The sequence below is a fragment of the Argopecten irradians genome, chromosome 8 (genome assembly GCF_041381155.1).
Source record: "Argopecten irradians isolate NY chromosome 8, Ai_NY, whole genome shotgun sequence".
Taxonomy (NCBI): domain Eukaryota; kingdom Metazoa; phylum Mollusca; class Bivalvia; order Pectinida; family Pectinidae; genus Argopecten; species Argopecten irradians.
Genome location: NC_091141.1, coordinates 13,618,279 through 13,646,100, shown reverse-complemented (window position 1 = coordinate 13,646,100; position 27,822 = coordinate 13,618,279). Strand labels below are relative to the sequence as shown.

The window sequence follows — 27,822 nt, the reverse complement described above, 5'->3', positions numbered from 1 at the left end:
GTCTGGGGGCCAAAATGGGAAAGTGATCCCGACAGAGATTAGATTAGATCAATAGATGAGGAAGTTAAGCAGGTGAAGGCAGTTATTATGAGACAGCAGAGTCGCTGGACCCACTGGATGGGAGTGAAACAGATTGAAAGTACCCTGAAATGACATTTGGAAGAAAGAAGGTCCCAGGCTTAGCTTCCTGCTGAAGTCAAACGACGATTTATTGCAAAGCCCAGCCAACCTTTCCACCTGTGGAATCGAGGACAACACCGAGTGTGCACTTTGCAGGAAACCAGCTAACAAGGCACTATTATGCCAGGTGGCGCTTTCAGATTGAAGATATACATGGCGCCATGACCAGGTCCTCGAGGAGGTAGCATCAAGTCTAGACCATGCAAGGAGGAAAAAGCGAACGTTATCAAAAGAACCAAAGTTTGTAACATATGTGAAGTCTGGAACTCGGGATAAAGGAAACGTTAAGGCTGGCGGAACAGCAGGAGACTGGGAAATAAGGGAAGACATTTAGCAGAGGATGGGTTTTCCAGCAGAGGTGGCATCAACACCACTTCGCCCAGACATTGTGTTATGGTCCCTCAGCTCTAAACAGGTAGTCATGGTTGAACTGTCTGTGCCATGGGAAGACAGGATGGAGGAGGTAAACGATGGGAAGCAGCAGAAATACCAGCAGCTGGTGGAGGAATGCTAACGTCCAGGTAGAAGACATGGTGTCTACCGGTAGAGGTCGGATGCAGGGGTTTTCCCGGCCAATCATTATGGAGAGCCCTACAAATTTTAGGGGTAACTGGAGCAGACCGGAGGAACCTGATAGCAGCTCAGTTAGCAGGCAGGCAGAGGTTGCTTCCAGTTGGATCTGGAGGAAGAGGGAGGAGATTTGGATTGGTTACCAGCAACAGTGCTATTCACAATGTGAAGAATGGCAAAAATACAGACATCAGCGCCCGAGGCGATGAAAAAGCGGAAAATAGGACAACTACCTGCAGAAACACCAAGCTGAAGTGACAGCCGACCGGTCCCTGGTTGGGCCTGATCAACCCAGCCAGCACACCTCTAGAGGCCGTCCTATGGACGGCCAGCATTGGAGTCATCCAGTGTATTTAATGTAGTGATATATATTTTAGTCCATAGTGGCTTTTTAACTTACAATCCTGAAAAACACATATGGTGGAGCACTACCAGGAAGCAGATGGAGTTGTATATTATACATAGAACAGACAGGAAGTAGCTATAGGTGGCCGGGTAGTAGTAGAAAGAGCACATGTTTGTTATAGTTCAGATTTTGGTTTGATTAGTTTAACGTCCTTTTAATGGCCAGGGTCATTTAAGGACTTGCCAGGTTTGTTGGCGGAGGAAAGCAGGAGTACCCGGAGAAAAACCACTAACCAGCAGTCAGTACCTGGCAACTGCCCCACATGGGATTCGAACTCGCGACCCAGAGGTGAAGGGCATATGGTAATATGTCGGTACATCACAACCACTCAGCCACCACGGCCCCTTTATAGTTCATAGTTCAGATACAATCAAAATAGGCTTTCAGGTTTCAGCCTGAAAATAATGTATCAGATAAAATGAAATTCATAATTTATTAATCAGATACATGTACATTCATTACTGTAATAGATTGACCTTCATTCACATCCTGTTCATTTCAAAACATTAATATTGCATTCATCTAACACACACACACACAAGTCCAGAATGTGTCACAGAATTCAGTTGATAACACCACAGACAAACCAATGTTAAACTTTTATTATTGCTTGTACATATAATGGTAAAAAAATAGAAACCAGAAAATATAAAACAGTAAAATGATCTGTATTTTTTTTATATTTTTTTTTTTTCATAAAAATATAGCACTCTCAAACAAGAAATCCAAAGTCCATTTAAAAGAGAGAAAATCATTTTACAGTAAAACATTATAAAGAATATCTGGGGGCAAACGAAGTTACTTCATTCTATGATAAGCATAATTTGTTATACACCATCCTCGATTCTCCAGGGGTTGCCATCACTAACATTATATCCACCCCTGGACTTAAACCGGAGGCAGTTCAGGATAAAACAGGAGATCCCAGAGGGATCTTGGGGCCCACCAAAGAATGATCTATGTCTGCCATATGACAAAGGGATCTTTTTTCTGCTTGTTAAACTTTAACTATCAAAATCCAAGATGGCAGCCCGTCCGCCATCTTGTTGACTGATCAGTCCCAAAATGTAATATGCACAACTAGGGTCCTAGGGGAACCTACATATGAAATTTGAAAAAGTGCGCTTTAGTACTTTCTGAGAAATAGCAGTAACAAGAATTGTTAACGGAAAGATGGACTGACAGAAAGATGGACAGAAGGAGGGACAGACCAAAGACCATGGACGAAAAGGCGATTTTAATAGCCCAACATCTGATGATGATGGGCTAAAAACTGACTGATTCACATGCTAGTAGAAACTTCCTTTAAAGATTACAGAGAGAGCAATGCCCAACTTCCAAGCAACACAGTCAACCACAGTCTACCATTTTACAGTTCCTTTGGTGTACATCAAATGATCAAATTACCTATGTCTTCTGTTGCCTCCATTTCTAATCTGAGTTAGTTCCAGGGTGGATATGACCTCAGTGACAGTAACCCCTGGAGTATAGAGGATGGTTATACACATTTATAAACAACTTTCAGAAATTTTGACAGGGAATTAATTTACTTCGCTATAATCCTGAATTTATTAAATTCAAAATATTGCCTTGTCTTACTGTATATAAACAGAAACAAGTTTAACATTAAATTCACAGTAATGATATTGTTCTAAGCATATTTAATCAATTATGTTTTGTACGCTTTTACACCTGCCCTTTGTCCCCACCTGTTGTCGCCTACCTGTGATGTCCCTAAGTATAGAGTGATCAGAAGCTTTTCTGAGTCTAGCACGTAGTCGATCAGCTAATGCCACTGGGCTATGTTCAACCTCAACTGTCACATCAGTATAATTACTACCACTGTTTGTAGACTGAGTATCATTCCTTAGTACAGATTTAGTTCTACCAGGCACAGATTTATCACCAATATGATATGAAGATTTTGAATTTAATGAATCCTCACCATATTTAGAAATCAATGATTTGTCTCTAAAACTTTTTGTGGCTGGTAGAACTTTGCCTGGTGAATAGACAGTGTTGGAGAGACTGGTCAAGTTCTCTAGACTTTCATCCAGTAGTGGTGGATCAGAATCAATGTCCAAGTCAATGGTTTTGGCCAAATCACCATTTTCACCATCAGACACGGACACACACTTCAGGCCAATGTTCTCTTTATTATCTATTGTCTTCTTGTACTGTTTCACGGGGCATGGTGAAGACATACTATCTAAAGAGCTGGTAAAATTCTCCTTAATGTACAGTCTCCTATCCTTTTTGTTTAAGGACCCTTTTCTCTGCTGGTCAGGACATGATGGTTCAGTCCTGATCTGTGTCACCAATTGTTGTGTTATGTGATAAAATGGTGAATCAGCATCGTCTGTATTATCAGGACATAGTTTTACGAGTTTTCCATCAACACCTGACTGACCAGACTGTTTCTCTTTCTCCGTTTCACCATCCTCTAAGTTTTCTGAAGCTGACAGACACTGATCCTTTTTATCATTATCAGTATAAGTGAATCCCAGACTGCCATCCATATCAGTGTTGCCTGGTAAACCTTTACTGTGGTGATCTGGAGAAATTAGGGGCAGCCCATTATCTTGATGAGGGGATGACACCTTGTCAGTACCAGTGTTGCCTTGGAAACAGTAATCCCCGTGATGATCTTGTGAAGGATGGGACAGTCTATTGTGTTGGAAAGGGCATGGCACCTTGTTAGTAGCAGTGTTGCTTTTGAAACAGCTACCATAACAACCTTGTGACGTTTGGGACAGTTCTTTGTCTTGCTGAGGGGATGATGTGTTGTCAAGGTTACTGTCTTTAAATTCTGTATTGTCAGAGGCACCTGTAGATTCTTCAGCACTGTGTAGTGGCTGCCTAGCTTGACACTCCTGATGATATCTGATTCTATCAGAGTCAAGGCAGTCTAGGACAGAAGATTTTGTGTCAGTTGTCGACATGGAAAACGAATCTTTCTGGTTTAATGAAAGGCAATGTTTGTCAGTCTTAGATTTATCCATCAAATCACGTTGGTTACATGAAATACTCTTAGACAAGTTGTCAGAAGTACATGATAGATCTGCCAAACCTGAAATATCCTGTGATTGGTCGATACTGGTATGGGGGCCACCATCCATAGTCCTAAGTAGTGAGGAATCAATCTGAAAGTTGCCAAAGTCAAGGACACTTTTACCAAATGTTAGGTACAAGGAATCATCTGTGATATTGTGAGGACTAGCTGTAATACTTATCTGGTCCAGTACAGACTGGTGAAAGTTCACACTACGTTCTGCTTGACATGGTGTTTCCTGTGCCAGCACTGGACGACAGTTGCCTAGGCGACGATACAGTGGTGTATTCCTAGTACCATGTGGACACACATGTTTGACTGCTTCTCCACATGCACGCTTTGTCACACAATGAGTCAAATTAGGAGTTGAAATTGTAAAATTGATTCCCTCTACACAACTAAAATCATTTGAGTTAAAAAGATCCAAACTACAGTTTTGACCTGTGTTGAGACTATGTGAATCGGTTCCACATGGAGACACATAAGAAACATTAGGATGTGGGCTAGATAAGTTTACATATGGAGACATGTTCGAGACACCTGAAGACAACTCTGATACACATGGAGATAACAGTGAGACACGTTTAGACACTTGTGAGACATCTGTGTTGGATAGTCTTATACATGGAGACATGTTTGAGACATCAGGGAGGTTGTTTGACTGGCTTATACTTGGAAATGTTTCTGAGTCGTCTTCAATAGTGATATGGACATTGCTATGCAGCTGTTCCTGTTTTGTTTCACAATCTGCTGCTAATTTCATTTTTACATTCACAGGGTTAAGGCTGCTACGCGTCATGTTTTCCTTAACAGATACTGAATCTGTTCCTATATGTTCTGTTGATGTGATATTGTCCCTGGTGATAACACCACACGCTTGTTGGTCAGTAATATAACAGTCTGATACCTCGAGTGGTATCTTAGTAACTTCCTCTACTGTCGATAGTGAACTCTTGTGTGGTACCCCAGTACCCTCCTCTCCTGTCGGTACTGAACTCTTGTTTGGTACCCCAGTACCCCCCTCTCCTGTCGATACTGAACTCTTGAGTGGTACCCCAGTACCCTCCTCTCCTGTCGATACTGAACTCTTGAGTGGTACCCCAGTACCCTCCTCTCCTGTCGATGCTGAACACTCCACTATACAGGAATTATCACCCTTACCTGTCTTGCTGTCTGTATCTGTCACTGAGCTTTGTATGTCCTCCACACAAGATTCTTTCCTCTTTACACATTTACTATCTTTACTAGATTTAATTCCTTTAACTGAGAGTTTGATTGATGTCTGTGTTAAAGTCTCTGAAGTTTGCGTTCTATCCTGAGTACTGAGACCTGATCTGATACTGAAGCTTTTATCTTTGGAAGAATGTTTCTTACTGAGAGATTTCTTCAGATTCATCTGAACTCTCTGTGATAATGGTATGTATCCCTGCTCCTCATCCTCACTACTTTCCTCATCTGTCCCACTTAACTCTTCCATATTAACATGTGATAATATATCTGAGTCAGTCTTTCTATTGGAGACATCATTTTCCTTTACTGTCTCTCTCAGCTTTTCTTTATTAAGGCTAAAATCTTTATCTTTCCTGTGTATGTCCCTCACATCCCTTTTAATACCTATAGATAGGTCTGATGTAAAGTCTGATAGGTTAAAATCTGATGCCCCATTGACCTTGACCTTTTGTTTGACCTTCCATTTGTCCTTCTGACTGATGCATTTTAACTTTTCTGCCTTATCCAATGTTTCAGTATGATCATTTGCAGAAGATGTACTATTTATAGTTTCTACATGTTTTGGTAACTTCAGAGAAAGGCTCGCCATTTTGTAGTCAAGATCATTTTCAGTATTTCTATTTGTTCCACATTTCATCTTTTGCCGAGTATCTTTCTGTTCAATACCTAACGTTTTTTCCTCATTTAACCTTTCTTTCATTACATGATTTCCCATGACTTCAGTAAGACTAAGATTTTGTACAGCCTGAGATAAATCATCATCAAGATCCTGTGAAGGCTTGACTCCATCATCAAGATCCTGTGAAAGTTTGACTCCATCATCAAGGTCCTGTGAAAGCTTGACTTTGTCGTCAAGGTCCTGTGAGTTTATTCTATCACCATCCTCAACAGTCTTTTTCTTCTTTGATTTGCCTGAAATTTAGCATAATGTAAGTTGACCTCAGGGTTACAAATAATGATTAAGAATATACAAGTATGATACAGTATACCAAACAAGTACAGTCAAACCTCGATGATTCGAACTTCGATGAATCGAATTTCTCGCTGTATCGAACTTTTTGTCTGGTCCCGAATTTCTTCGCTATATAACATTACTAACTAACCCATGTATGAATCGAAGTTTTATGACTCGAAGTTCTCGATGTATCGAACTTTTTTCATGGACCATTTGTTATAGAATTATAGGTAACTGACACTCGATGATTCGAATAAAAATTAACCTGTTCAGATCAGGTGTTCGCCGATACCCCGCGGCATGCTGTCACACCTACTAGCTGTCTTGCGACGGCCCTTCATCGGACATTAGGGATTATGACAGCTTGTGTTGCTAGCTTGATATCATCAAGATAATTAATATCACTAATCAGTCCGATACCCGGTGCTTTGGTTTTACAAGCTGCGTTATTAAATCATTAGTACGGCAAAGATACAGTTAGTCGTTTTTGATGTTAGCAGCCGCCATTGGTAGCGGTTTGTAGAATTTACGGAACTGTAAATAGCGAGCCACATTATTAGTAACTCATACTCAAAACTGTTACATTGCACAACTTTGGCATACTGGAGCAAATCGATCATTCTAAATCAAAGTATTTTGTAGGTGTTGTAGCGCTTTCGGTTCCTCCTTTTTAGTTTTGTTTTTACAACGTGTTTTCGTTTTTATATTCATTCCGTAATATTAACCATCGCTTAAATAGTCACCAAACGAACACTTGTACATGGGTAAGGCCTAGTACACGTGAGTCTTGTTTATAATATACATATGTATTGCTAATGATAGGATTACATGTGATTAATTGCATACTTTGTTTTTATTTTGTTTTGCTTTTGGTAAATACAATGATTATAAAGTTTACGGAACGGAGACGACATTTACACAACTACTTCAGTTGGTCATGGTAAAAAAAAAACATCGGTCTAATTTCAACCACGAATAATTCGAAGTCTCGATGTTTCGAAGTTTTTCTGACAGTCCCTTGAACTTTGATACATCGAGGTTTGACTGTATGTATAAACAACATGTTTTACATATCTAGCAGAATGTTAATATCTGGCTTGAGAGAAAAACACAGTTAAAATGATCTCACAATATTTTATCACATGAATGTGTTTTTCAGTGTGAAACCATTATATTTAACATTCTCTTTTCTGATGAATTACAGTTTTCTCCCCCATTTATGATAAAATAAAGATATTTCCCCCATTATGATATACACAATTACCACACCTTTTTCAATAAAATAATTATGCTACTCTTTTTGTGGTCACTTGCACATTTTTGCTTAAAAACTGGCTGTAGCGTGGCATGAAAATTGATTACACTTTGTGAAAATGCAACATAATGGTCACTTTTTCTTTTCATCTTATTTGCAGCAATTTGATTCTGTACCGAAATAAGGAATGCACAGAAAAAAGCACTCTGATTGGTCAAAAAACCCATTAAAAAATATCATCATGCACGAAAACCAGCTAACAATAAAATGGGAGAAGAGAGATAACTCTTACATGAATTGAGTATGTTCATTGTGAATTTATAGTATCAAGGCTGTTTCTTTCAAAAAAAGGCTATTCAACTTTATTTTTCTCGATAGATTGAGTACATCACACACAATTTGAAGCTATACAGACGAATAACATATGATGGTCTGCATTCCAAACTACTGTTACTGTTTACAGTATCAATTGTACAAATCAAGATTCACTCTAAATATCAATACCTTATTAAACTTTATCCTTCGATAGAACCACCAGATATATACTTAACTGTTATAAAGTAGAATGATCAATATACAATGTATATCTCACCTTTTGTCTTTTTGGCAGCCATTAGTTCATCATGTTGCTGAACAAACTGTGGAAAACACTTAGAAAACAGGTCCTGTGTTTCTATGGTGGTGTAAACAGTCTGAGGAGAGATAGTGTCGGTCTCTGCAAAGGAAATATTAAGAAAAATAAAAAAATAGATATTAAGTTAGAAAATTCCTAAGCAATCAGATAATTGTCATCTTAATCCAAAGGATTCATATCTTAAAGTTATCTACCCTTGCAGGTATGTATTGATAGTGGTGTCATTATTTTGTGAGCGAACTCAGGTTGTTTTTGCTGGAAAATATGACATAACATTTGCGAGTACTAAAATTTGCCTCTGGACTGGGCATCACAGTCACTATGACATCATAATCACCTTTAAATGTGATTAATGACAAAAATAATGTGCAATATGTTAATACAGAATTATAAACTGTTCGTTTGTTTTTTCTGTTCTACTCCATTACATTTTGTACATTTTTGTACACAAATTAAACATTTTTTGTGAAATGGGAGTCCCTTACCATGACATACACTACTAGCCAGGTAATGGCCTCAATTTCATGAACAAATCCTAAGTTTAGACTTAGCCAATCACAGATTAAGTCACAAAAAGTTGTCATTATAGAGTCTAAGATTTTTCAAGTTCCCTGCTTTAAAACACCAGATTATTTCATAAATTTCCTGAATAGATTGTTGAATAGATAGCTGTTCTTTCCATAATGCCCAGCAGAAAACCAGGTACCAAATAGTAAATAACATTTTCATCAAAAAAGAGTCGACTGCCGGACTGGTCAGCTGTTTTCTTATTGGACATTATTTTGCTGACTGTCGACACAACAGAATGTTCAAAGATCTCTGATCATGCTTTAGCTCTAAAATTGTTAGAGTAATCAAAATCAATCTAGCAAGGACTGTCTTTTAGTCATGGATACCTCCGATGTGATATACATGTATCAGATTACAAATTCATAGGAACTGCTCTGCAGCATCTAATGAACCCTAGGATTGTTTGTTAATTATAGAACCTTCATACTGGACTATAAGAAGCCTGTTAGATCTATAATTGACATCGTGATTTACCTGGACTTTAAGAAGCCTGTTAGATCTATAACTGACACCATTATTTATTTACCTGGACTATAAGAAGCCTGTTAGATCTATAATTGACACCATTATTTACCTGGACTTTAAGAAGCCTGTTAGATCTATAACTGACACCATTATTTATTTACCTGGACTATATGAAGCCTGTTAGATCTATAACTGACACCATTATTTACCTGGACTATAAGAAGCCTGTTAGATCTATAACTGACACCATTATTTACCTGGACTATAAGAAGCCTGTTAGAGCTATAACTGACACCATTATTTACCTGGACTATAAGAAGCCTGTTAGATCTATAATGACACCATTATTTACCTGGACTATAAGAAGCCTGTTAGATCTATAACTGACACCATTATTTACCTGGACTATAAGAAGCCTGTTAGATCTATAACTGACACCATTATTTACCTGGACTATAAGAAGCCTGTTAGATCTATAACTGACACCATTATTTACCTGGACTATAAGAAGCCTGTTAGATCTATAACTGACACCATTATTTACCTGGACTTTAAGAAGCCTGTTAGATCTATAATTGATACCATTATTTATTTACCTGGACTATATGAAGCCTGTTAGATCTATAACTGACACCATTATTTACCTGGACTATAAGAAGCCTGTTAGATCTATAACTGACACCATTATTTACCTGGACTATAAGAAGCCTGTTAGATCTATAACTGACACCATTATTTACCTGGACTATAAGAAGCCTGTTAGATCTATAACTGACACCATTATTTACCTGGACTATAAGAAGCCTGTTAGATCTATAACTGACACCATTATTTACCTGGACTATAAGAAGCCTGTTAGATCTATAACTGACACCATTATTTACCTGGACTATAAGAAGCCTGTTAGATCTATAATTGACTGCATTATTTACCTGGACTATAAGAAGCCTGTTAGATCTATAACTGACACCATTATTTACCTGGACTATAAGAAGCCTGTTAGATCTATAACTGACACCATTATTTACCTGGACTATAAGAAGCCTGTTAGATCTATAATTGACACCATTATTTACCTGGACTATAAGAAGCCCGTTAGATCTATAATTGACACCATTATTTACCTGGACTATAAGAAGCCTGTTAGATCTATAATTGACACCATTATTTACCTGGACTATAAGAAGCCTGTTAGATCTATAACTGACACCATTATTTACCTGGACTATAAGAAGCCTGTTAGATCTATAATTGACACCATTATTTACCTGGACTATAAGAAGCCTGTTAGATCTATAACTGACACCATTATTTACCTGGACTATAAGAAGCCTGTTAGATCTATAACTGACACCATTATTTACCTGGACTATAAGAAGCCTGTTAGATCTATAATTGACACCATTATTTACCTGGACTATAAGAAGCCTGTTAGATCTATAACTGACACCATTATTTACCTGGACTATAAGAAGCCTGTTAGATCTATAATTGACACCATTATTTACCTGGACTATAAGAAGCCTGTTAGATCTATAATTGACATCATTATTTACCTGGACTATAAGAAGCCTGTTAGATCTATAATTGACACCATTATTTACCTGGACTATAAGAAGCCTGTTAGATCTATAATTGACACCATTATTTACCTGGACTATAAGAAGCCTGTTAGATCTATAATTGACACCATTATTTACCTGGACTATAAGAAGCCTGTTAGATCTATAATTGACCCATTATTTACCTGGACTATAAGAAGCCTGTTAGATCTATAATTGACACCATTATTTACCTGGACTATAAGAAGCCTGTTAGATCTATAATTGACACCATTATTTACCTGGACTATAAGAAGCCTGTTAGATCTATAATTGACATCATTATTTACCTGGACTATAAGAAGCCTGTTAGATCTATAACTGACACCATTATTTACCTGGACTATAAGAAGCCTGTTAGATCTATAACTGACACCATTATTTACCTGGACTATAAGAAGCCTGTTAGATCTATAACTGACACCATTATTTACCTGGACTATATGAAGCCTGTTAGATCTATAACTGACACCATTATTTACCTGGACTATAAGAAGCCTGTTAGAGCTATAACTGACACCATTATTTACCTGGACTATAAGAAGCCTGTTAGAGCTATAACTGACACCATTATTTACCTGGACTATAAGAAGCCTGTTAGATCTATAATTGATACCATTATTTACCTGGACTATACCTGACTAAGAAGCCTGTTAGATCTATAATGACACCATTATTTACCTGGACTATAAGAAGCCTGTTAGATCTATAATTGACACCATTATTTACCTGGACACTATAAGAAGCCTGTTAGATCTATAATTGACACCATTATTTACCTGGACTATAAGAAGCCTGTTAGATCTATAATTGACACCATTATTTACCTGGACTATAAGAAGCCTGTTAGATCTATAATTGACATCATTATTTACCTGGACTATAAGAAGCCTGTTAGATCTATAATTGACACCATTATTTACCTGGACTATAAGAAGCCTGTTAGATCTATAACTGACACCATTATTTACCTGGACTATAAGAAGCCTGTTAGATCTATAACTGACACCATTATTTACCTGGACTATAAGAAGCCTGTTAGATCTATAATTGACACCATTATTTACCTGGACTATAAGAAGCCTGTTAGATCTATAATTGACACCATTATTTACCTGGACTATAAGAAGCCTGTTAGATCTATAATTGACACCATTATTTACCTGGACTATAAGAAGCCTGTTAGATCTATAACTGACACCATTATTTACCTGGACTATAAGAAGCCTGTTAGATCTATAATTGACACCATTATTTACCTGGACTATAAGAAGCCTGTTAGATCTATAATTGACATCCATTATTTACCTGGACTATAAGAAGCCTGTTAGATCTATAATTGACACCATTATTTACCTGGACTATAAGAAGCCTGTTAGATCTATAATTGACACCATTATTTACCTGGACTATAAGAAGCCTGTTAGATCTATAACTGACACCATTATTTACCTGGACTATAAGAAGCCTGTTAGATCTATAACTGACACCATTATTTACCTGGACTATAAGAAGCCTGTTAGATCTATAATTGACACCATTATTTACCTGGACTATAAGAAGCCTGTTAGATCTATAACTGACACCATTATTTACCTGGACTATAAGAAGCCTGTTAGATCTATAACTGACACCATTATTTACCTGGACTATAAGAAGCCTGTTAGATCTATAACTGACACCATTATTTACCTGGACTATAAGAAGCCTGTTAGATCTATAACTGACACCATTATTTACCTGGACTATAAGAAGCCTGTTAGATCTATAACTGACACCATTATTTACCTGGACTATAAGAAGCCTGTTAGATCTATAATTGACACCATTATTTACCTGGACTATAAGAAGCCTGTTAGATCTATAATTGACACCATTATTTACCTGGACTATAAGAAGCCTGTTAGATCTATAATTGACACCATTATTTACCTGGACTATAAGAAGCCTGTTAGATCTATAACTGACACCATTATTTACCTGGACTATAAGAAGCCTGTTAGATCTATAATTGACACCATTATTTACCTGGACTATAAGAAGCCTGTTAGATCTATAATTGACACCATTATTTACCTGGACTATAAGAAGCCTGTTAGATCTATAATTGACACCATTATTTACCTGGACTATAAGAAGCCTGTTAGATCTATAATTGACACCATTATTTACCTGGACTATAAGAAGCCTGTTAGATCTATAATTGACACCATTATTTACCTGGACTATAAGAAGCCTGTTAGATCTATAATTGACACCATTATTTACCTGGACTATAAGAAGCCTGTTAGATCTATAACTTGACACCATTATTTACCTGGACTATAAGAAGCCTGTTAGATCTATAATTGACACCATTATTTACCTGGACTATAAGAAGCCTGTTAGATCTATAACTGACACCATTATTTACCTGGACTATAAGAAGCCTGTTAGATCTATAATTGACACCATTATTTACCTGGACTATAAGTTAGATCTATAATTGACACCATTATTTACCTGGACTATAAGAAGCCTGTTAGATCTATAACTGACACCATTATTTACCTGGACTATAAGAAGCCTGTTAGATCTATAATTGACACCATTATTTACCTGGACTATAAGAAGCCTGTTAGATCTATAATTGACACCATTATTTACCTGGACTATAAGAAGCCTGTTAGATCTATAACTGACACCATTATTTACCTGGACTATAAGAAGCCTGTTAGATCTATAACACTGACACCATTATTTACCTGGACTGGATAAAGAAGCCTGTTAGATCTATAATTGACACCATTATTTACCTGGACTATAAGAAGCCTGTTAGATCTATAATTGACACCATTATTTACCTGGACTATAAGAAGCCTGTTAGATCTATAATTGACACCATTATTTACCTGGACTATAAGAAGCCTGTTAGATCTATAACTGACACCATTATTTACCTGGACTATAAGAAGCCTGTTAGATCTATAATGACACCATTATTTACCTGGACTATAAGAAGCCTGTTAGATCTATAACTGACACCATTATTTACCTGGACTATAAGAAGCCTGTTAGATCTATAACCTGACACCATTATTTACCTGGACTATAAGAAGCCTGTTAGATCTATAACTGACACCATTATTTACCTGGACTATAAGAAGCCTGTTAGATCTATAACTGACACCATTATTTACCTGGACTATAAGAAGCCTGTTAGATCTATAACTGACACCATTATTTACCTGGACTATACCTGTTAGATCTATAATGACACCATTATTTACCTGGACTATAAGAAGCCTGTTAGATCTATAACTGACACCATTATTTACCTGGACTATAAGAAGCCTGTTAGATCTATAACTGACACCATTATTTACCTGGACTATAAGAAGCCTGTTAGATCTATAACTGACACCATTATTTACCTGGACTATAAGAAGCCTGTTAGATCTATAACTGACACCATTATTTACCTGGACTATAAGAAGCCTGTTAGATCTATAACTGACACCATTATTTACCTGGACTATAAGAAGCCTGTTAGATCTATAACTGACACCATTATTTACCTGGACTATAAGAAGCCTGTTAGATCTATAACTGACACCATTATTTACCTGGACTATAAGAAGCCTGTTAGATCTATAACTGACTCCATTATTTACCTGGACTATAAGAAGCCTGTTAGAGCTATAACTGACACCATTATTTACCTGGACTATATGAAGCCTGTTAGAGCTATAACTGACACCATTATTTACCTGGACTATAAGAAGCCTGTTAGATCTATAACTGACACCATTATTTACCTGGACTATAAGAAGCCTGTTAGATCTATAACTGACACCATTATTTATTTACCTGGACTATAAGAAGCCTGTTAGATCTATAATTGACACCATTATTTACCTGGACTATAAGAAGCCCGTTAGATCTATAACTGACACCATTATTTACCTGGACTATAAGAAGCCTGTTAGAGCTATACTTGACACCATTATTTACCTGGACTATAAGAAGCCTGTTAGATCTATAATTGACACCATTATTTACCTGGACTATATGAAGCCTGTTAGATCTATAACTGACACCATTATTTACCTGGACTATAAGAAGCCTGTTAGATCTATAACTGACACCATTATTTACCTGGACTATAAGAAGCCTGTTAGATCTATAATTGACACCATTATTTACCTGGACTATAAGAAGCCTGTTAGATCTATAATTGACACCATTATTTACCTGGACTATAAGAAGCCTGTTAGATCTATAACTGACACCATTATTTACCTGGACTATAAGAAGCCTGTTAGATCTATAATTGACACCATTATTTACCTGGACTATAAGAAGCCTGTTAGATCTATAATTGACACCATTATTTACCTGGACTATAAGAAGCCTGTTAGATCTATAATTGACACCATTATTTACCTGGACTATAAGAAGCCTGTTAGATCTATAACTGACACCATTATTTACCTGGACTATAAGAAGCCTGTTAGATCTATAACTGACACCATTATTTACCTGGACTATAAGAAGCCTGTTAGATCTATAACTGACTCCATTATTTACCTGGACTATAAGAAGCCTGTTAGATCTATAACTGACACCATTATTTACCTGGACTATAAGAAGCCTGTTAGAGCTATAACTGACACCATTATTTACCTGGACTATAAGAAGCCTGTTAGATCTATAATTGACACCATTATTTACCTGGACTATAAGAAGCCTGTTAGATCTATAACTGACACCATTATTTACCTGGACTATAAGAAGCCTGTTAGATCTATAACTGACACCATTATTTACCTGGACTATAAGAAGCCTGTTAGATCTATAAATGACACCATTATTTACCTGGACTATAAGAAGCCTGTTAGATCTATAACTGACACCCATTATTTACCTGGAGATCTATAAGACACCATATTCTGCCTGTTAGATCTATAACTGACACCATTATTTACCTGGACTATAAGAAGCCTGTTAGATCTATAACTGACACCATTATTTACCTGGACTATAAGAAGCCTGTTAGATCTATAATTGACACCATTATTTACCTGGACTATAAGAAGCCTGTTAGATCTATAACTGACACCATTATTTACCTGGACTATAAGAGCCTTTAGATCTATAATGACCCATTATTTACCTGGACTATAAGAAGCGTTAGATCATTGACATTTACCTGGACTATAAGAAGCCTGTTAGATCTATAATTGACACCATTATTTACCTGGACTATAAGAAGCCTGTTAGATCTATAACTGACACCATTATTTACCTGGACTATAAGAAGCCTGTTAGATCTATAACTGACACCATTATTTACCTGGACTATAAGAAGCCTGTTAGATCTATAACTGACACCATTATTTACCTGGACTATAAGAAGCCTGTTAGATCTATAATTGACACCATTATTTACCTGGACTATAAGAAGCCTGTTAGATCTATAACTGACACCATTATTTACCTGGACTATAAGAAGCCTGTTAGATCTATAACTGACACCATTATTTACCTGGACTATAAGAAGCCTGTTAGATCTATAATTGACACCATTATTACCTGGACTATAAGAAGCCTGTTAGATCTATAATGACATCATTATTTACCTGGACTATAAGAAGCCTGTTAGATCTATAACTGACACCATTATTTACCTGGACTATAAGAAGCCTGTTAGATCTATAATTGACATCGTGATATTTACCTGGACTATAAGAAGCCTGTTAGATCTATAACTGACACCATTATTTACCTGGACTATAAGAAGCCTGTTAGATCTATAACTGACACCATTATTTACCTGGACTATAAGAAGCCTGTTAGATCTATAATTGACACCATTATTTACCTGGACTATAAGAAGCCTGTTAGATCTATAACTGACACCATTATTTACCTGGACTATAAGAAGCCTGTTAGATCTATAACTGACACCATTATTTACCTGGACTATAAGAAGCCTGTTAGATCTATAACTGACACCATTATTTACCTGGACTATAAGAAGCCTGTTAGATCTATAATTGACACCATTATTTACCTGGACTATAAGAAGCCTGTTAGATCTATAACTGATCAAACATTATTTACCTGGACTATAAGAAGCCTGTTAGATCTATAATTGACACCATTATTTACCTGGACTATAAGAAGCCTGTTAGATCTATAATTGACACCATTATTTACCTGGACTATAAGAAGCCTGTTAGATCTATAATTGACACCATTATTTACCTGGACTATAAGAAGCCTGTTAGATCTATAATTGACACCATTATTTACCTGGACTATAAGAAGCCTGTTAGATCTATAATTGACACCATTATTTACCTGGACTAATAAGAAGCCTGTTAGATCTATAACACCATTGACACCATTATTTACCTGGACTATAAGAAGCCTGTTAGATCTATAATTGACACCATTATTTACCTGGACTATAAGAAGCCTGTTAGATCTATATCTATAACTGACACCATTATTTACCTGGACTATAAGAAGCCTGTTAGATCTATAATGACACCATTATTTACCTGATAAGAAGCCTGTTAGATCTATAACTGACACCATTATTTACCTGGTATCACAATAAGAAGCCTGTTAGATCTTAATCTGAAAGGCAATTTTATTTCTGATCAAAAACAACCCATTATTTACCTGACTATGAAGCTGTTACATCTATAACTGACCACTTATGGAACCTGTTCAAAATAATTCTCCTGAATCTGAAAGAAACACACATTATAGATGGTTACTGACCATGACATTATTTACCTGGAATAATAAACCTAATCTTTATACTTGACACAATTCTGACTCTTGTGACTAGACCTGAACCTATAAAAGTCAAAGTTTAATGAACCAATAGAAAATGTATGACTGTGGAACCTCCAAACATTTTTACCTGGACTATAAAAAATGCCCTGTTTCAAAATCTACCAACACATTCAACTTCTATGACACAATTATTTTATATCAGCTATGAAATAATGAAGCCTTGTTAGATCTGAACCTATTTTTTACCTAAAAACTTTAATAAGACCATTACACATTCAATGAAGCTGTTATAAGATCTATACTGACACCATTTCTGAAGCAAAAGTGCCTGTCTGATTTACACCATTATTTACATTTTCAAGACTGACCTGACATTTAGATAAAAGTCATCCACCCCAATTTGTGACCAATGGCAACATCATCAGGTCACTAATGTGGAACCATTACACTGATCAAACATTCCGCGTTTGTCATGGCCCAATTTGTGGAAAATTTTAAACATTTTCAACAAATTTAAACATGAGAAACACATTCAGTGTTTAGACATGAAGGGACCCTTTTGTGGGTTGAACATGATTTTAAAACAAGATTTTGACATATGTGAACTTGGGAACTACAATTAAACTTTCTGACACAACATTGAAGTTAAAACTTTTTTTCTGGTATCTTCTATCTGAATGCAAAGATTACCCTTCATAATTACAGACTTTACCATGGGTATAAAACCAATGTCCTGAACTGTTATTGAACCTACAACAAAAGTTGACACCTTAAAACATTAACATGTCCTTAATGGGCCCAACAACATTTCAATTTGCATACCTAACTCATTCCTTGTGGACAAAAGTTATTTTAATCTGATCAACAATTCAAATAAACTTAAATTTATCTGTCTTCAATGTCATGGTTCATGCTGTAACATTATGTACATGAAATGAACAACACATTATTTTAACCTACATTTTTAAAACTTTAATCTGAAAAATTTACTTAAATCAACACATTCAGTGTCAATCAAAAAAAATCATTATTTATGTGGAACCTACAACATAACTTTAATCTTATCAACACATTTATGTAATTGACTCATGCTGTGCCACTTGATGGAACCTACAAAATTAAACTTAATTTAATCTGACCATAAAAAACATTTTATAAATTTATAAACTACAACACTGACACATTTTTCAGGGTCAATCTGAATGCTGCAAGAGTGTTTTGGTAAAAAATAAAAATAAAGGCCCTGTATGAAAACAAAGTGGAATTGTTTTAAACTTAAGTAAAGATAGTTCTTTGGTCTATCTGATGGAAAATTTATTAGTAAAACAGAATCCAAGAGCCTCCACAACACATTCAATGTCTGACATGCGGCGCCACTTATGGAACCTAACAACATAAACTTTAATCTGACCAACACATTCAATGTCTGACATGCGGCGCCACTTGTGGAACCTACAACATAAACTTTAATCTGACCAACACATTCAATGTCTGACATGCGGCGCCACTTGTGGAACCTACAACATAAACTTTAATCTGACCAACACATTCAATGTCTGATATGCTGTGCCACTTATGGAACTACAACATAAACTTTTAATCTGACCAACACATTCAATGGTCTGACATGCCTGTGCCACTTGTGGGAACTTAACATAAACTCTAATCTGAACCTACAACATAACTTTAATCTGAAACCAACAACATAAACTTCAACTGAATCACCACATTTCAATGTCTGACATGCTGTTGCCACTTGTGGAACCTACAACATAAACTTTAATCTGACCAACACATTCATGTGTCAACACATTACTAGTGGAACACAACATGCTCAATGACATTCAATGATGCGAACATGCTGCCACTTGTTGTGGAACCTACAACATAAAAACCTTTAATCTGATGTCAACACATATTCCGAGGAATGTGTCAGACATATTTGTGGAACCACTAGCAACAAAAACTTTAATCTGATCAACAACTGACATGCTGTTGCCACTTGTGGAACCTACAACTTTGGTTTTTTTTATAATTTTTTTTTTTATTTTTGGAAATCCCTAGAATGACCTTCAGTCACTTTTCTACAGCTTTGTACCCTTGGAGCAGGTATTGATAGTTACATATGTACATTATTGTATTGCTTTGTATGATAATTTGAGTCAATTTCTGAACATCATTTCTGATTATCAAATTATTTTTTATATGATTTATGACCAAGAATTATCTCAGAAACCCACCTGTCTAGAATGGAATAGCCCTGTAAACTTGTCATCAGTTTAATGGCTTTGTCCACACCAACTCCTGGCACCCCTTTAGGTAAATAGTCACAGCCCAAGAGTAAAGCCATGGCAACCATCCTCTCTCTGTCCAAGCCAAGACGACTTTCTATATTGTCCATAATGTAACTCTCCACATGGGGATCCTACAACGATACATGTCAGTTAAAATGTTGCACATTTTTTTTCATTGAAGGCCTGTGACACATGTGACCTTGAATACATTTAAATTGAACATACATGTAAATATACAATGAGTTGTTTCCTTTAGCAAGTTACTGATCAAATAGATAAATGAAGAATTTGTGTGAATCATTGCTTCTAATTTTTCAGTCAAATGATCAATGCACAACGAAAACAATGAAAGATAAAATGTGGTTGTAATATGTCACTTGAAACTTCTTAGTAGAACAAGAGGTTTGTTTTAGTTTGATGTCCTTTCACAGCCAGGGTAATTTAAGGATGTGCCAGGTGAAGATGGTGGAAGAAAGTTCGAATAATCAGAGAAAAGCCATCAACTAATGGTCCGTACCTGACAACTGCCCCAAGAGGGATTTGAACTGAATATTAAACGAAGAACATAAACGATTACATGTTGAAAATGACCCAACACATAAATTGTTACTATACCTTGTTTATATTAACAACCCCACCAAAATATGATAACATACCTTTGTGTTCATAGTAAAGTTCCTGTATACAGTTCGGGCTCCATACAGGAAGGCATCGCCATCCATTGGTCAGGCAACCATCAACAAGCTGTAAAACAAAACACAATATAGATTGGTTTTCTGAATTTTCACATAAATTTCATGCTTAGAAATAAAAAGTTGTGCTGACATTGACATAAAAAGGACTATCTGTGAAAACCAAATTGATGAAACCACTACCATCAGAAACAAACGTACACATCGAAAAACTATCTCTCATGTTTTATAATTACCCCAGCTGCATTCAGAGCTGCACAGAAAGCTTCAGCTTCTCCGTTACTATGGAGATAGGGGATACCAAGGCAGTCCAGCATCCTACAACACTGAAAATATAAACAACATTTAAGGCAGTACAATCTCAGGTGTCCCTGTTACTATGGAGATAGGGGATACCAAGGCAGTCCAACATTCTACAACACTGAAAACATAAACAACATTTAAGGCAGTACAATCTCAGGTGTCCCTGTTACTATGGAGATAGGGGATACCAAGGCAGTCCAACATCCTACAACACTGAGAATATAAACAACATTCAGGGCATTACAGACCAAATTATCAATATCAGTACATGTATTAATGTAAAGTCTCTTAAAATACACCTTGTCCATTTAAACATCCTGAAAATATTGACAGTGTATTTTAATTTAATTCATTTTCAACACAGGAGTACACACATTGAAATGTCAATACATGATTATCATTGCAAAACTAGTATCTAATGAACATGTAAATCATGTCCGCAATAACAGTAGAATGTGAGGTCATCAAGTTTCTGTGTATATCAATCTGCAAATAAGTTTAATTACACTATAAAAACAATACCTTCTTATCATATAAATGAATGTTGAATCCTCATTTATGACATCCTCAATATTCCAGGGGTCACTATCACTATCATTATATCCATTCCTGGACTATGTCATGGCAAAGCCAAAAGCTTTTGAAGAAAAAAACTTAAAAAACTTGCCCAAATTGAAATCTATATATCGTACCATATTTCATTCTTTTAATGTACGTCATTTTGTACATCAAATAACTAAATTATCTATCTTATCTATTGTTGCACACAGAGTCTTCATTTTAATATAACATAGACAAGGAGTGGTTATATAAGGATATTGATAGTAACTCCTGGAATATCAAGGGTGCAGTCATTATTAACAATTGATAGTAGATCTAGAATATTACTGATTACCTCTCGGAGACGGGCATCAAAGTTACGTCTCCCTCCTTTACCTCCACCTCCTCTTGGACCTCGGTAAGACTGACCACCAAAGTCTTTACGAAACCTGTCCTGTTGGCGTTTCTGCATGACACCTTTCTTCAGATCTGGTGCTTCCCCTTCTACCACAAACACCAAATGTACCCCAAGCTGTAGTAGATGTAGAATTCGGAAAAACAGATTTCTGAAAAAGATTTGAGTTTTAAAGAGAAGATTTTTTTGAGGAAGTTGCTCATATCCTTGCTACATCTATCAGCTATTTTAAGGCCATCTGATCCAGTTAAATATAACAAGTTATTATGATCCCATAAACATTTTTTTACTTTTTGATATAACAAAATTGAAAGATTACATATTAAAAATACAAGAATTCCACAGAAGAGGATGTGTCGCCTGCACAGCATCACAAAAAATAGTTATTTACAGTTGAAAATATTGTTAATAATGAGGTGAAGTTACCAAATCCCGTAACTCTTGCAAATATTGATGGATTTTGACCAGTATCAAACCCATTTTAGAACTCATTGATATAAAGCATAACACCAAATTTGGTTGAAATCGAACAATATATACTAAAGTTATATAGCGGAAACCATGTTTTGACAATTTTAAAGTCCCGTAACTCTTGTGAATATTGAAGTATTTTGACCATTATTAAACTCATCCGAGATCTCATTGATATAAAGCAATTTATGAAATTTTGTTGAAAATGGTTATCGCACGGAAACCGTTTCCCAGACGCCTACGCCGATAGCGCCGACACCTACATCGAGGCCGACATAGTGATACCTAAGTGTCGCCCTTGCGTTGCAGGCGACACAAAATTGAAGCAATTACATCAATAGTTAAATATTACATGAAAATCAAAAATAAGCAATCTTAGTATGGAATGTTCTTTTTCACCTAGCTTTACTTAAAACCTGTTTTACCTGTTTTGATGTTACCTGCTGTAACTTTACTGAGAAGAACCCCATTACAGTGAAACACAGTTAGAATAAATACATGGGAACCAAGGGGATTACTTTACTTTGTTATACATGTATCTTAAAAACAACTTGTAGGAACCTTCATGGGGAATGAAAATAATTATGTTATAATCATCATCATTTTTTGTAAATATGTCCACTATATCCAAGTTGTAGTTCAAAAATGAAGAATTTTTTTTAATATTTCTTTACATTTATTAAGAAGACAGTGAGATCTTGCATTAACTTAGAAAAAGTCATGCTTACCTGAAGAAATGTAGTCAGAAACACCTCTTTTCTTAACAAAGAATATGCACCTTAATTCTTCTAATTACACAAGGAAAGGTTTTTTAAAACTCCTTGCATCTACTGATTACATAAGACCACACAATTTCTCACCTGAGGAAAGGTTTTGAAACTACTCCTTGCATCTGCTTCACACATTGTGTCTCGCACACCCATATACTAAGATCCACAGCTAAAACCTGGCCCTTCAGTTCTGATAATTCTTGATGCTGTTTAACTGGGTCTAAAATCTGCCACAGATTGAGCACACCCATCTTGGTGGAACATCAATGCAACCTGCACAGACCATATATATACATGTATTTCTTATACAGATGTTAGCAAAACTTCTAAAGTAAATTCACAAAATTTGATTCTTGTAAAAGTTACTGTGTATGACCTATCAAGGGTGGCCATTTTTGAATTTGATTTAGCTGATATCAGCTAATCAATGACGCTGAAGAAAAATCAGAGGTAAAATATACCAATACTCCTCATACCAAAATACTCCTACCTCTATAATTCTCGTCCATTTGACTATCTAAATGCGTACATTTTCACAAAAGTTACTCAACATTTTTTCAAGTTTTTTTTCCCAAGTTGTTAAGTAAAGAAAAAGTTGAAAAGCATTGAAAGCGAGGCTGCGGGAAATTTAAATGGACCCAAAGTGAGCCGTAGAATTTTCATACTTTAAATTAATTTCTTCGTACGCCGACAGATTTTGACTAGAGATTTTTATTTTTCCATTTCATAAGAAATTATACTGGATACATTCACACCATTTTTACCGACTTTAGCCATCCTTGCTTGACTGTTCACTTTAAGTAAACAATATATAATATTATTAACTATTTGGATAATCTGTGCAAATCATTAAATGATATGTTTTAATTCCATAGTAATTTATAAGCAAAGAAATGTGATTTATAATAGTTTGTGACTTTTACAAAGACACTGGAAAAGCATCAACATAAAATTCAGCCCCAACTGCTATGGCACCAACTTAACAAGGGTTAAAAAACAATCACCCATTCCCATGCACGGCATCATTATAAAAAAGGCACTATGGGTGTATTGACTGCCATAAAAGTAGAATTAATTTTATAAAACAGTATACCTAATGTAAGAAAAAAAGATTCAGGATTGTGAATAAATCTTAAGGATGCCAAAAAGTGAAAGCTTAAACATACTTGCCAACCTTCCCTATTGTGGAGGGAGACTCCCGATTTTGAACTCCCATTTTAAGCCATATTAGCACGTCTAAATTCTTTGATATTCAAAATGTCAAAAATCTGACTATACCATCAGAAGGAACAGGTCAAAATATGCAAATCAACCTTTAAATTCTTCATATGGGGTTACAAAGTAGACTTTCTTGAAGTTAAAAGTTGAAACAGTTTGAAGTTTATGCTTAAATATGGCAGACACTGATATACAATGTATGTGCTAAATAAATGTTATTTCAGCTGTGGTGCCATGTTAAGATCATAAATCGATTGGCACCTTTTTTTTAAAAAACAACTTGCATGTTTATTTCAAATATTATCCTGTATCGGTAAGGGTAACTTATCAGATTATCCTAAAGACTAGAGGTATACACTCAGATGTGGTATTTGGTTCAATCGGTCCAGAGTAAAATCAGCCTTCAAACATCCTGCTTTAATCGGGCCTGACTCTAAATCTCAGTTGCATTGGTACATACCTGTTACGACAGCCAATGAAGTACTCTGGAAGTTCCCCCCATGGTTTTCTGACCATGTAGTGTAGCGCAAACAATGTTGACTTCAAAGAAATCTAGTGATTTGACTATGGTCACACTTTGAACGAAAGATTTTGTTATAGCATACACATGAGAAAAAAGTTTCAATAATGTTTTTTTTTAATTCAATATCACGTCATATAACCATCGAACAGACAACAACACTATACCTTGATAGCTTCGTAAAACGTTCCTGTAACATACACGGTTGAGCGGTATATATAAGCTCAAAAAATATATTGGTTTAAAGTTACATTGGCAATTTTCCAAAATAGGGTCTAAGGTACGATTTTTTTTTTAAATTTTTATATTATATTTATAAATTTTATATGGTCCAAGGTCAGATGCAATAGCGAGCTGTTTACTAAACATATATATGCGCCATTTAGAAAGAAAGCTGTTTGATTTACAGCAAAGCTCATTTATTCAGAAGAAGTTATAGTTTCAAGTATTTAACTCTTTAAAGTTGCTCCACGCTGACAAATGCTATTTTTTCACTATCAAAAACAGTGGCTGATGAAAAAACGGGGAATTAGATTAATTCATCAGTTAAAAAAGTTACTTTACTTTACACCATTACCTCCATTGAAAAGTTTTGAGCTTCTAATTTTACTTCGACTTAAAAACATGAAATAATAATTAATTGCATCCGAAAAAAATCCTTTGTCCACTATATGCTTTAATGGAATGAGTACTGAATTGCGCATGCACCAAAGGCGAATAGATTATTTTTATATATTTTTTGTAAACAATTACACATATATATACCACGATATAACACCATTTATTGTAATATATATAACATTATTAACTATTTGGACAATCTGTGCAAATCATTAAATGATATGTTTAATTCCATAGTAATTAATAAGCAAAGAAATGTGAATTATAATAGTTTGTGACTTTTACAAAGACACTGGAAAAGCGTCAACATAAAATTCAGCCCCAACTGCTATGGCACCAACTTAACAAGGGTTGAAAAACAATCACCCATTCCCATGCACGGCATCATTATAAAAAAGGCACTATGGGTGTATTGACTGCCATAAAAGTGGAATTAATTTTGTAAAACCAGTATACCTAATGTAAGAAAAAAAGATTCAGGATTGTGAATAAATCTTAAGGATGCCAAAAAGTGAAAGCTTAAACATACTTGCCAACCTTCCCTATTGTGGAGGGAGACTCCCGATTTTGAACTCCCATTTCAAGCCATATTAGCACGTCTAAATTCTTTGATATTCAAAATGTCAAAAATCTGACTATACCATCAGAAGGAACAGGTCAAAATATGCAAATCAACCTTTAAATTCTTCATATGGGGTTACAAAGTAGACTTTCTTGAAGTTAAAAGTTGAAACAGTTTGAAGTTTATGCTTAAATATGGCAGACACTGATATACAATGTATGTGCTAAATAAATGTTATTTCAGCTGTGGTGCCATGTTAAGATCATAAATCGATTGGCACCTTTTTTTTTAAAAAACAACTTGCATGTTTATTTCAAATATTATCCTGTATCGGTATGGGTAACTTATCAGATTATCCTAAAGACTAGAGGTATACACTCAGATGTGGTATTTGGTTCAATCGGAGATGTGGTATTTGGTTCAAACGGTCCAGAGTAAAATCAGCCTTCAAACATCCTGCTTTAAATCGGCCCTGACTCTAAATCTCAGTTGCTTTGGTACTAGCTGCAATATTGTAGCTCAAAAGACTTTCAGACAGAAAATGGTGTCGTCTTTAGAGCTACAATTGGTGCCTATTACTGCTAATGGAGCAAAGTAATGATTATGCAAACCATTATAAAACGTTTGTTTGCATTTTTATCGTACTTGTTTGATATCGCTTACCTACTAGGCAATAAAACTGAAGCACATAAAATATCAAATTCTCATCGATCGATGCATTATTTTTTTACATAATACATATGAACGTGTTTCTGAAGGGAATTTATACGGCAAGTCCACAAATTGTGAATTTGACGTCTTGTGAGCGGTACGGTAGATATTAAGAGTGGTAGTTATGTTTGTTTTGGACAAAAATAATATACTCTGGCCCTGACACCAGACTTAGACATTATGACAGATAGATGTCTGGTTTAGGGCCAGAGCACAGTAGTTCTCGAAAACCTGGAATAAGCCGACACACCGTTTGGTATTGGGCCAGGTACTCTCCGATTCAGACTGACCACCGAGAAGCACCACTAATCTTAGTCTATACAGTAAATGAATATCATATCTACTCAAATATAGCAATCTGTCAAGATTAAAGATGATTTGCATACTACGAGAAAATGGCGAAGACGACGAGGGAAATTTAAAGTTGCGGAAAAGAAACCACTGTTTTGACACAATAGAACGTGCATGCGTGATGAAATGGATGGCTATGAGTAGATATATTATTCGTTTGTTGAAAAGACCAAGGTAAGTGGCGATTCTGGGTGTTAATATTTTGTAAGTAGTCTGAATCGGAGAGTACCTGGCCCAATACCAAACGGGTGTCGGCTTATTCCAGGTTTTCGAGTACTAATGCGCTCTGGCCTAAACATCTATCTGTCATAATGTCTAAGTCTGGTGTCACGGCCAGAGTATCTCGGGCTATGCTCCACTACGACACATAGGGACCAATTCGTACCCGGCCGAAAGGTATAGTAGGCCGGGTACGTATATATAGTATAAACAACAAGCTGTCTTCTGTAATTGTAAATTGTCTCCTGTGTCAAATATAACGTTGATCTTTTAACAGTAATTAATTATCCATTTGGTATACGTACTGTAACATTACAATCTACGTCCCTATCCGCTATTTCGTTGGTGTTTGGAGTGAAAACTGCCACTCGTGTTACATTGTACCTACTGTAACTTACTCTGGGGGCCTACTTTCTTTTTCGAAT

The 27,822-nt window shown here is 35.8% G+C and overlaps 1 protein-coding gene across 1 annotated transcript; it reads right to left on the bottom strand.

The window, feature by feature from the left end:
* Window positions 1–1,622: 1,622 nt before the first annotated feature.
* On the bottom strand, window positions 1,623–27,822 carry LOC138329019 (uncharacterized). The gene is given in 11 exon segments (XM_069275718.1): window positions 1,623–6,350; window positions 8,241–8,363; window positions 17,708–17,770; window positions 19,038–19,096; window positions 19,951–20,135; window positions 20,661–20,723; window positions 20,725–20,748; window positions 20,933–21,022; window positions 21,895–22,105; window positions 23,286–23,468; window positions 27,703–27,822. Coding segments are annotated over 10 exon segments (4,512 nt in total). The 5' UTR covers window positions 23,447–23,468; window positions 27,703–27,822; the 3' UTR covers window positions 1,623–2,817.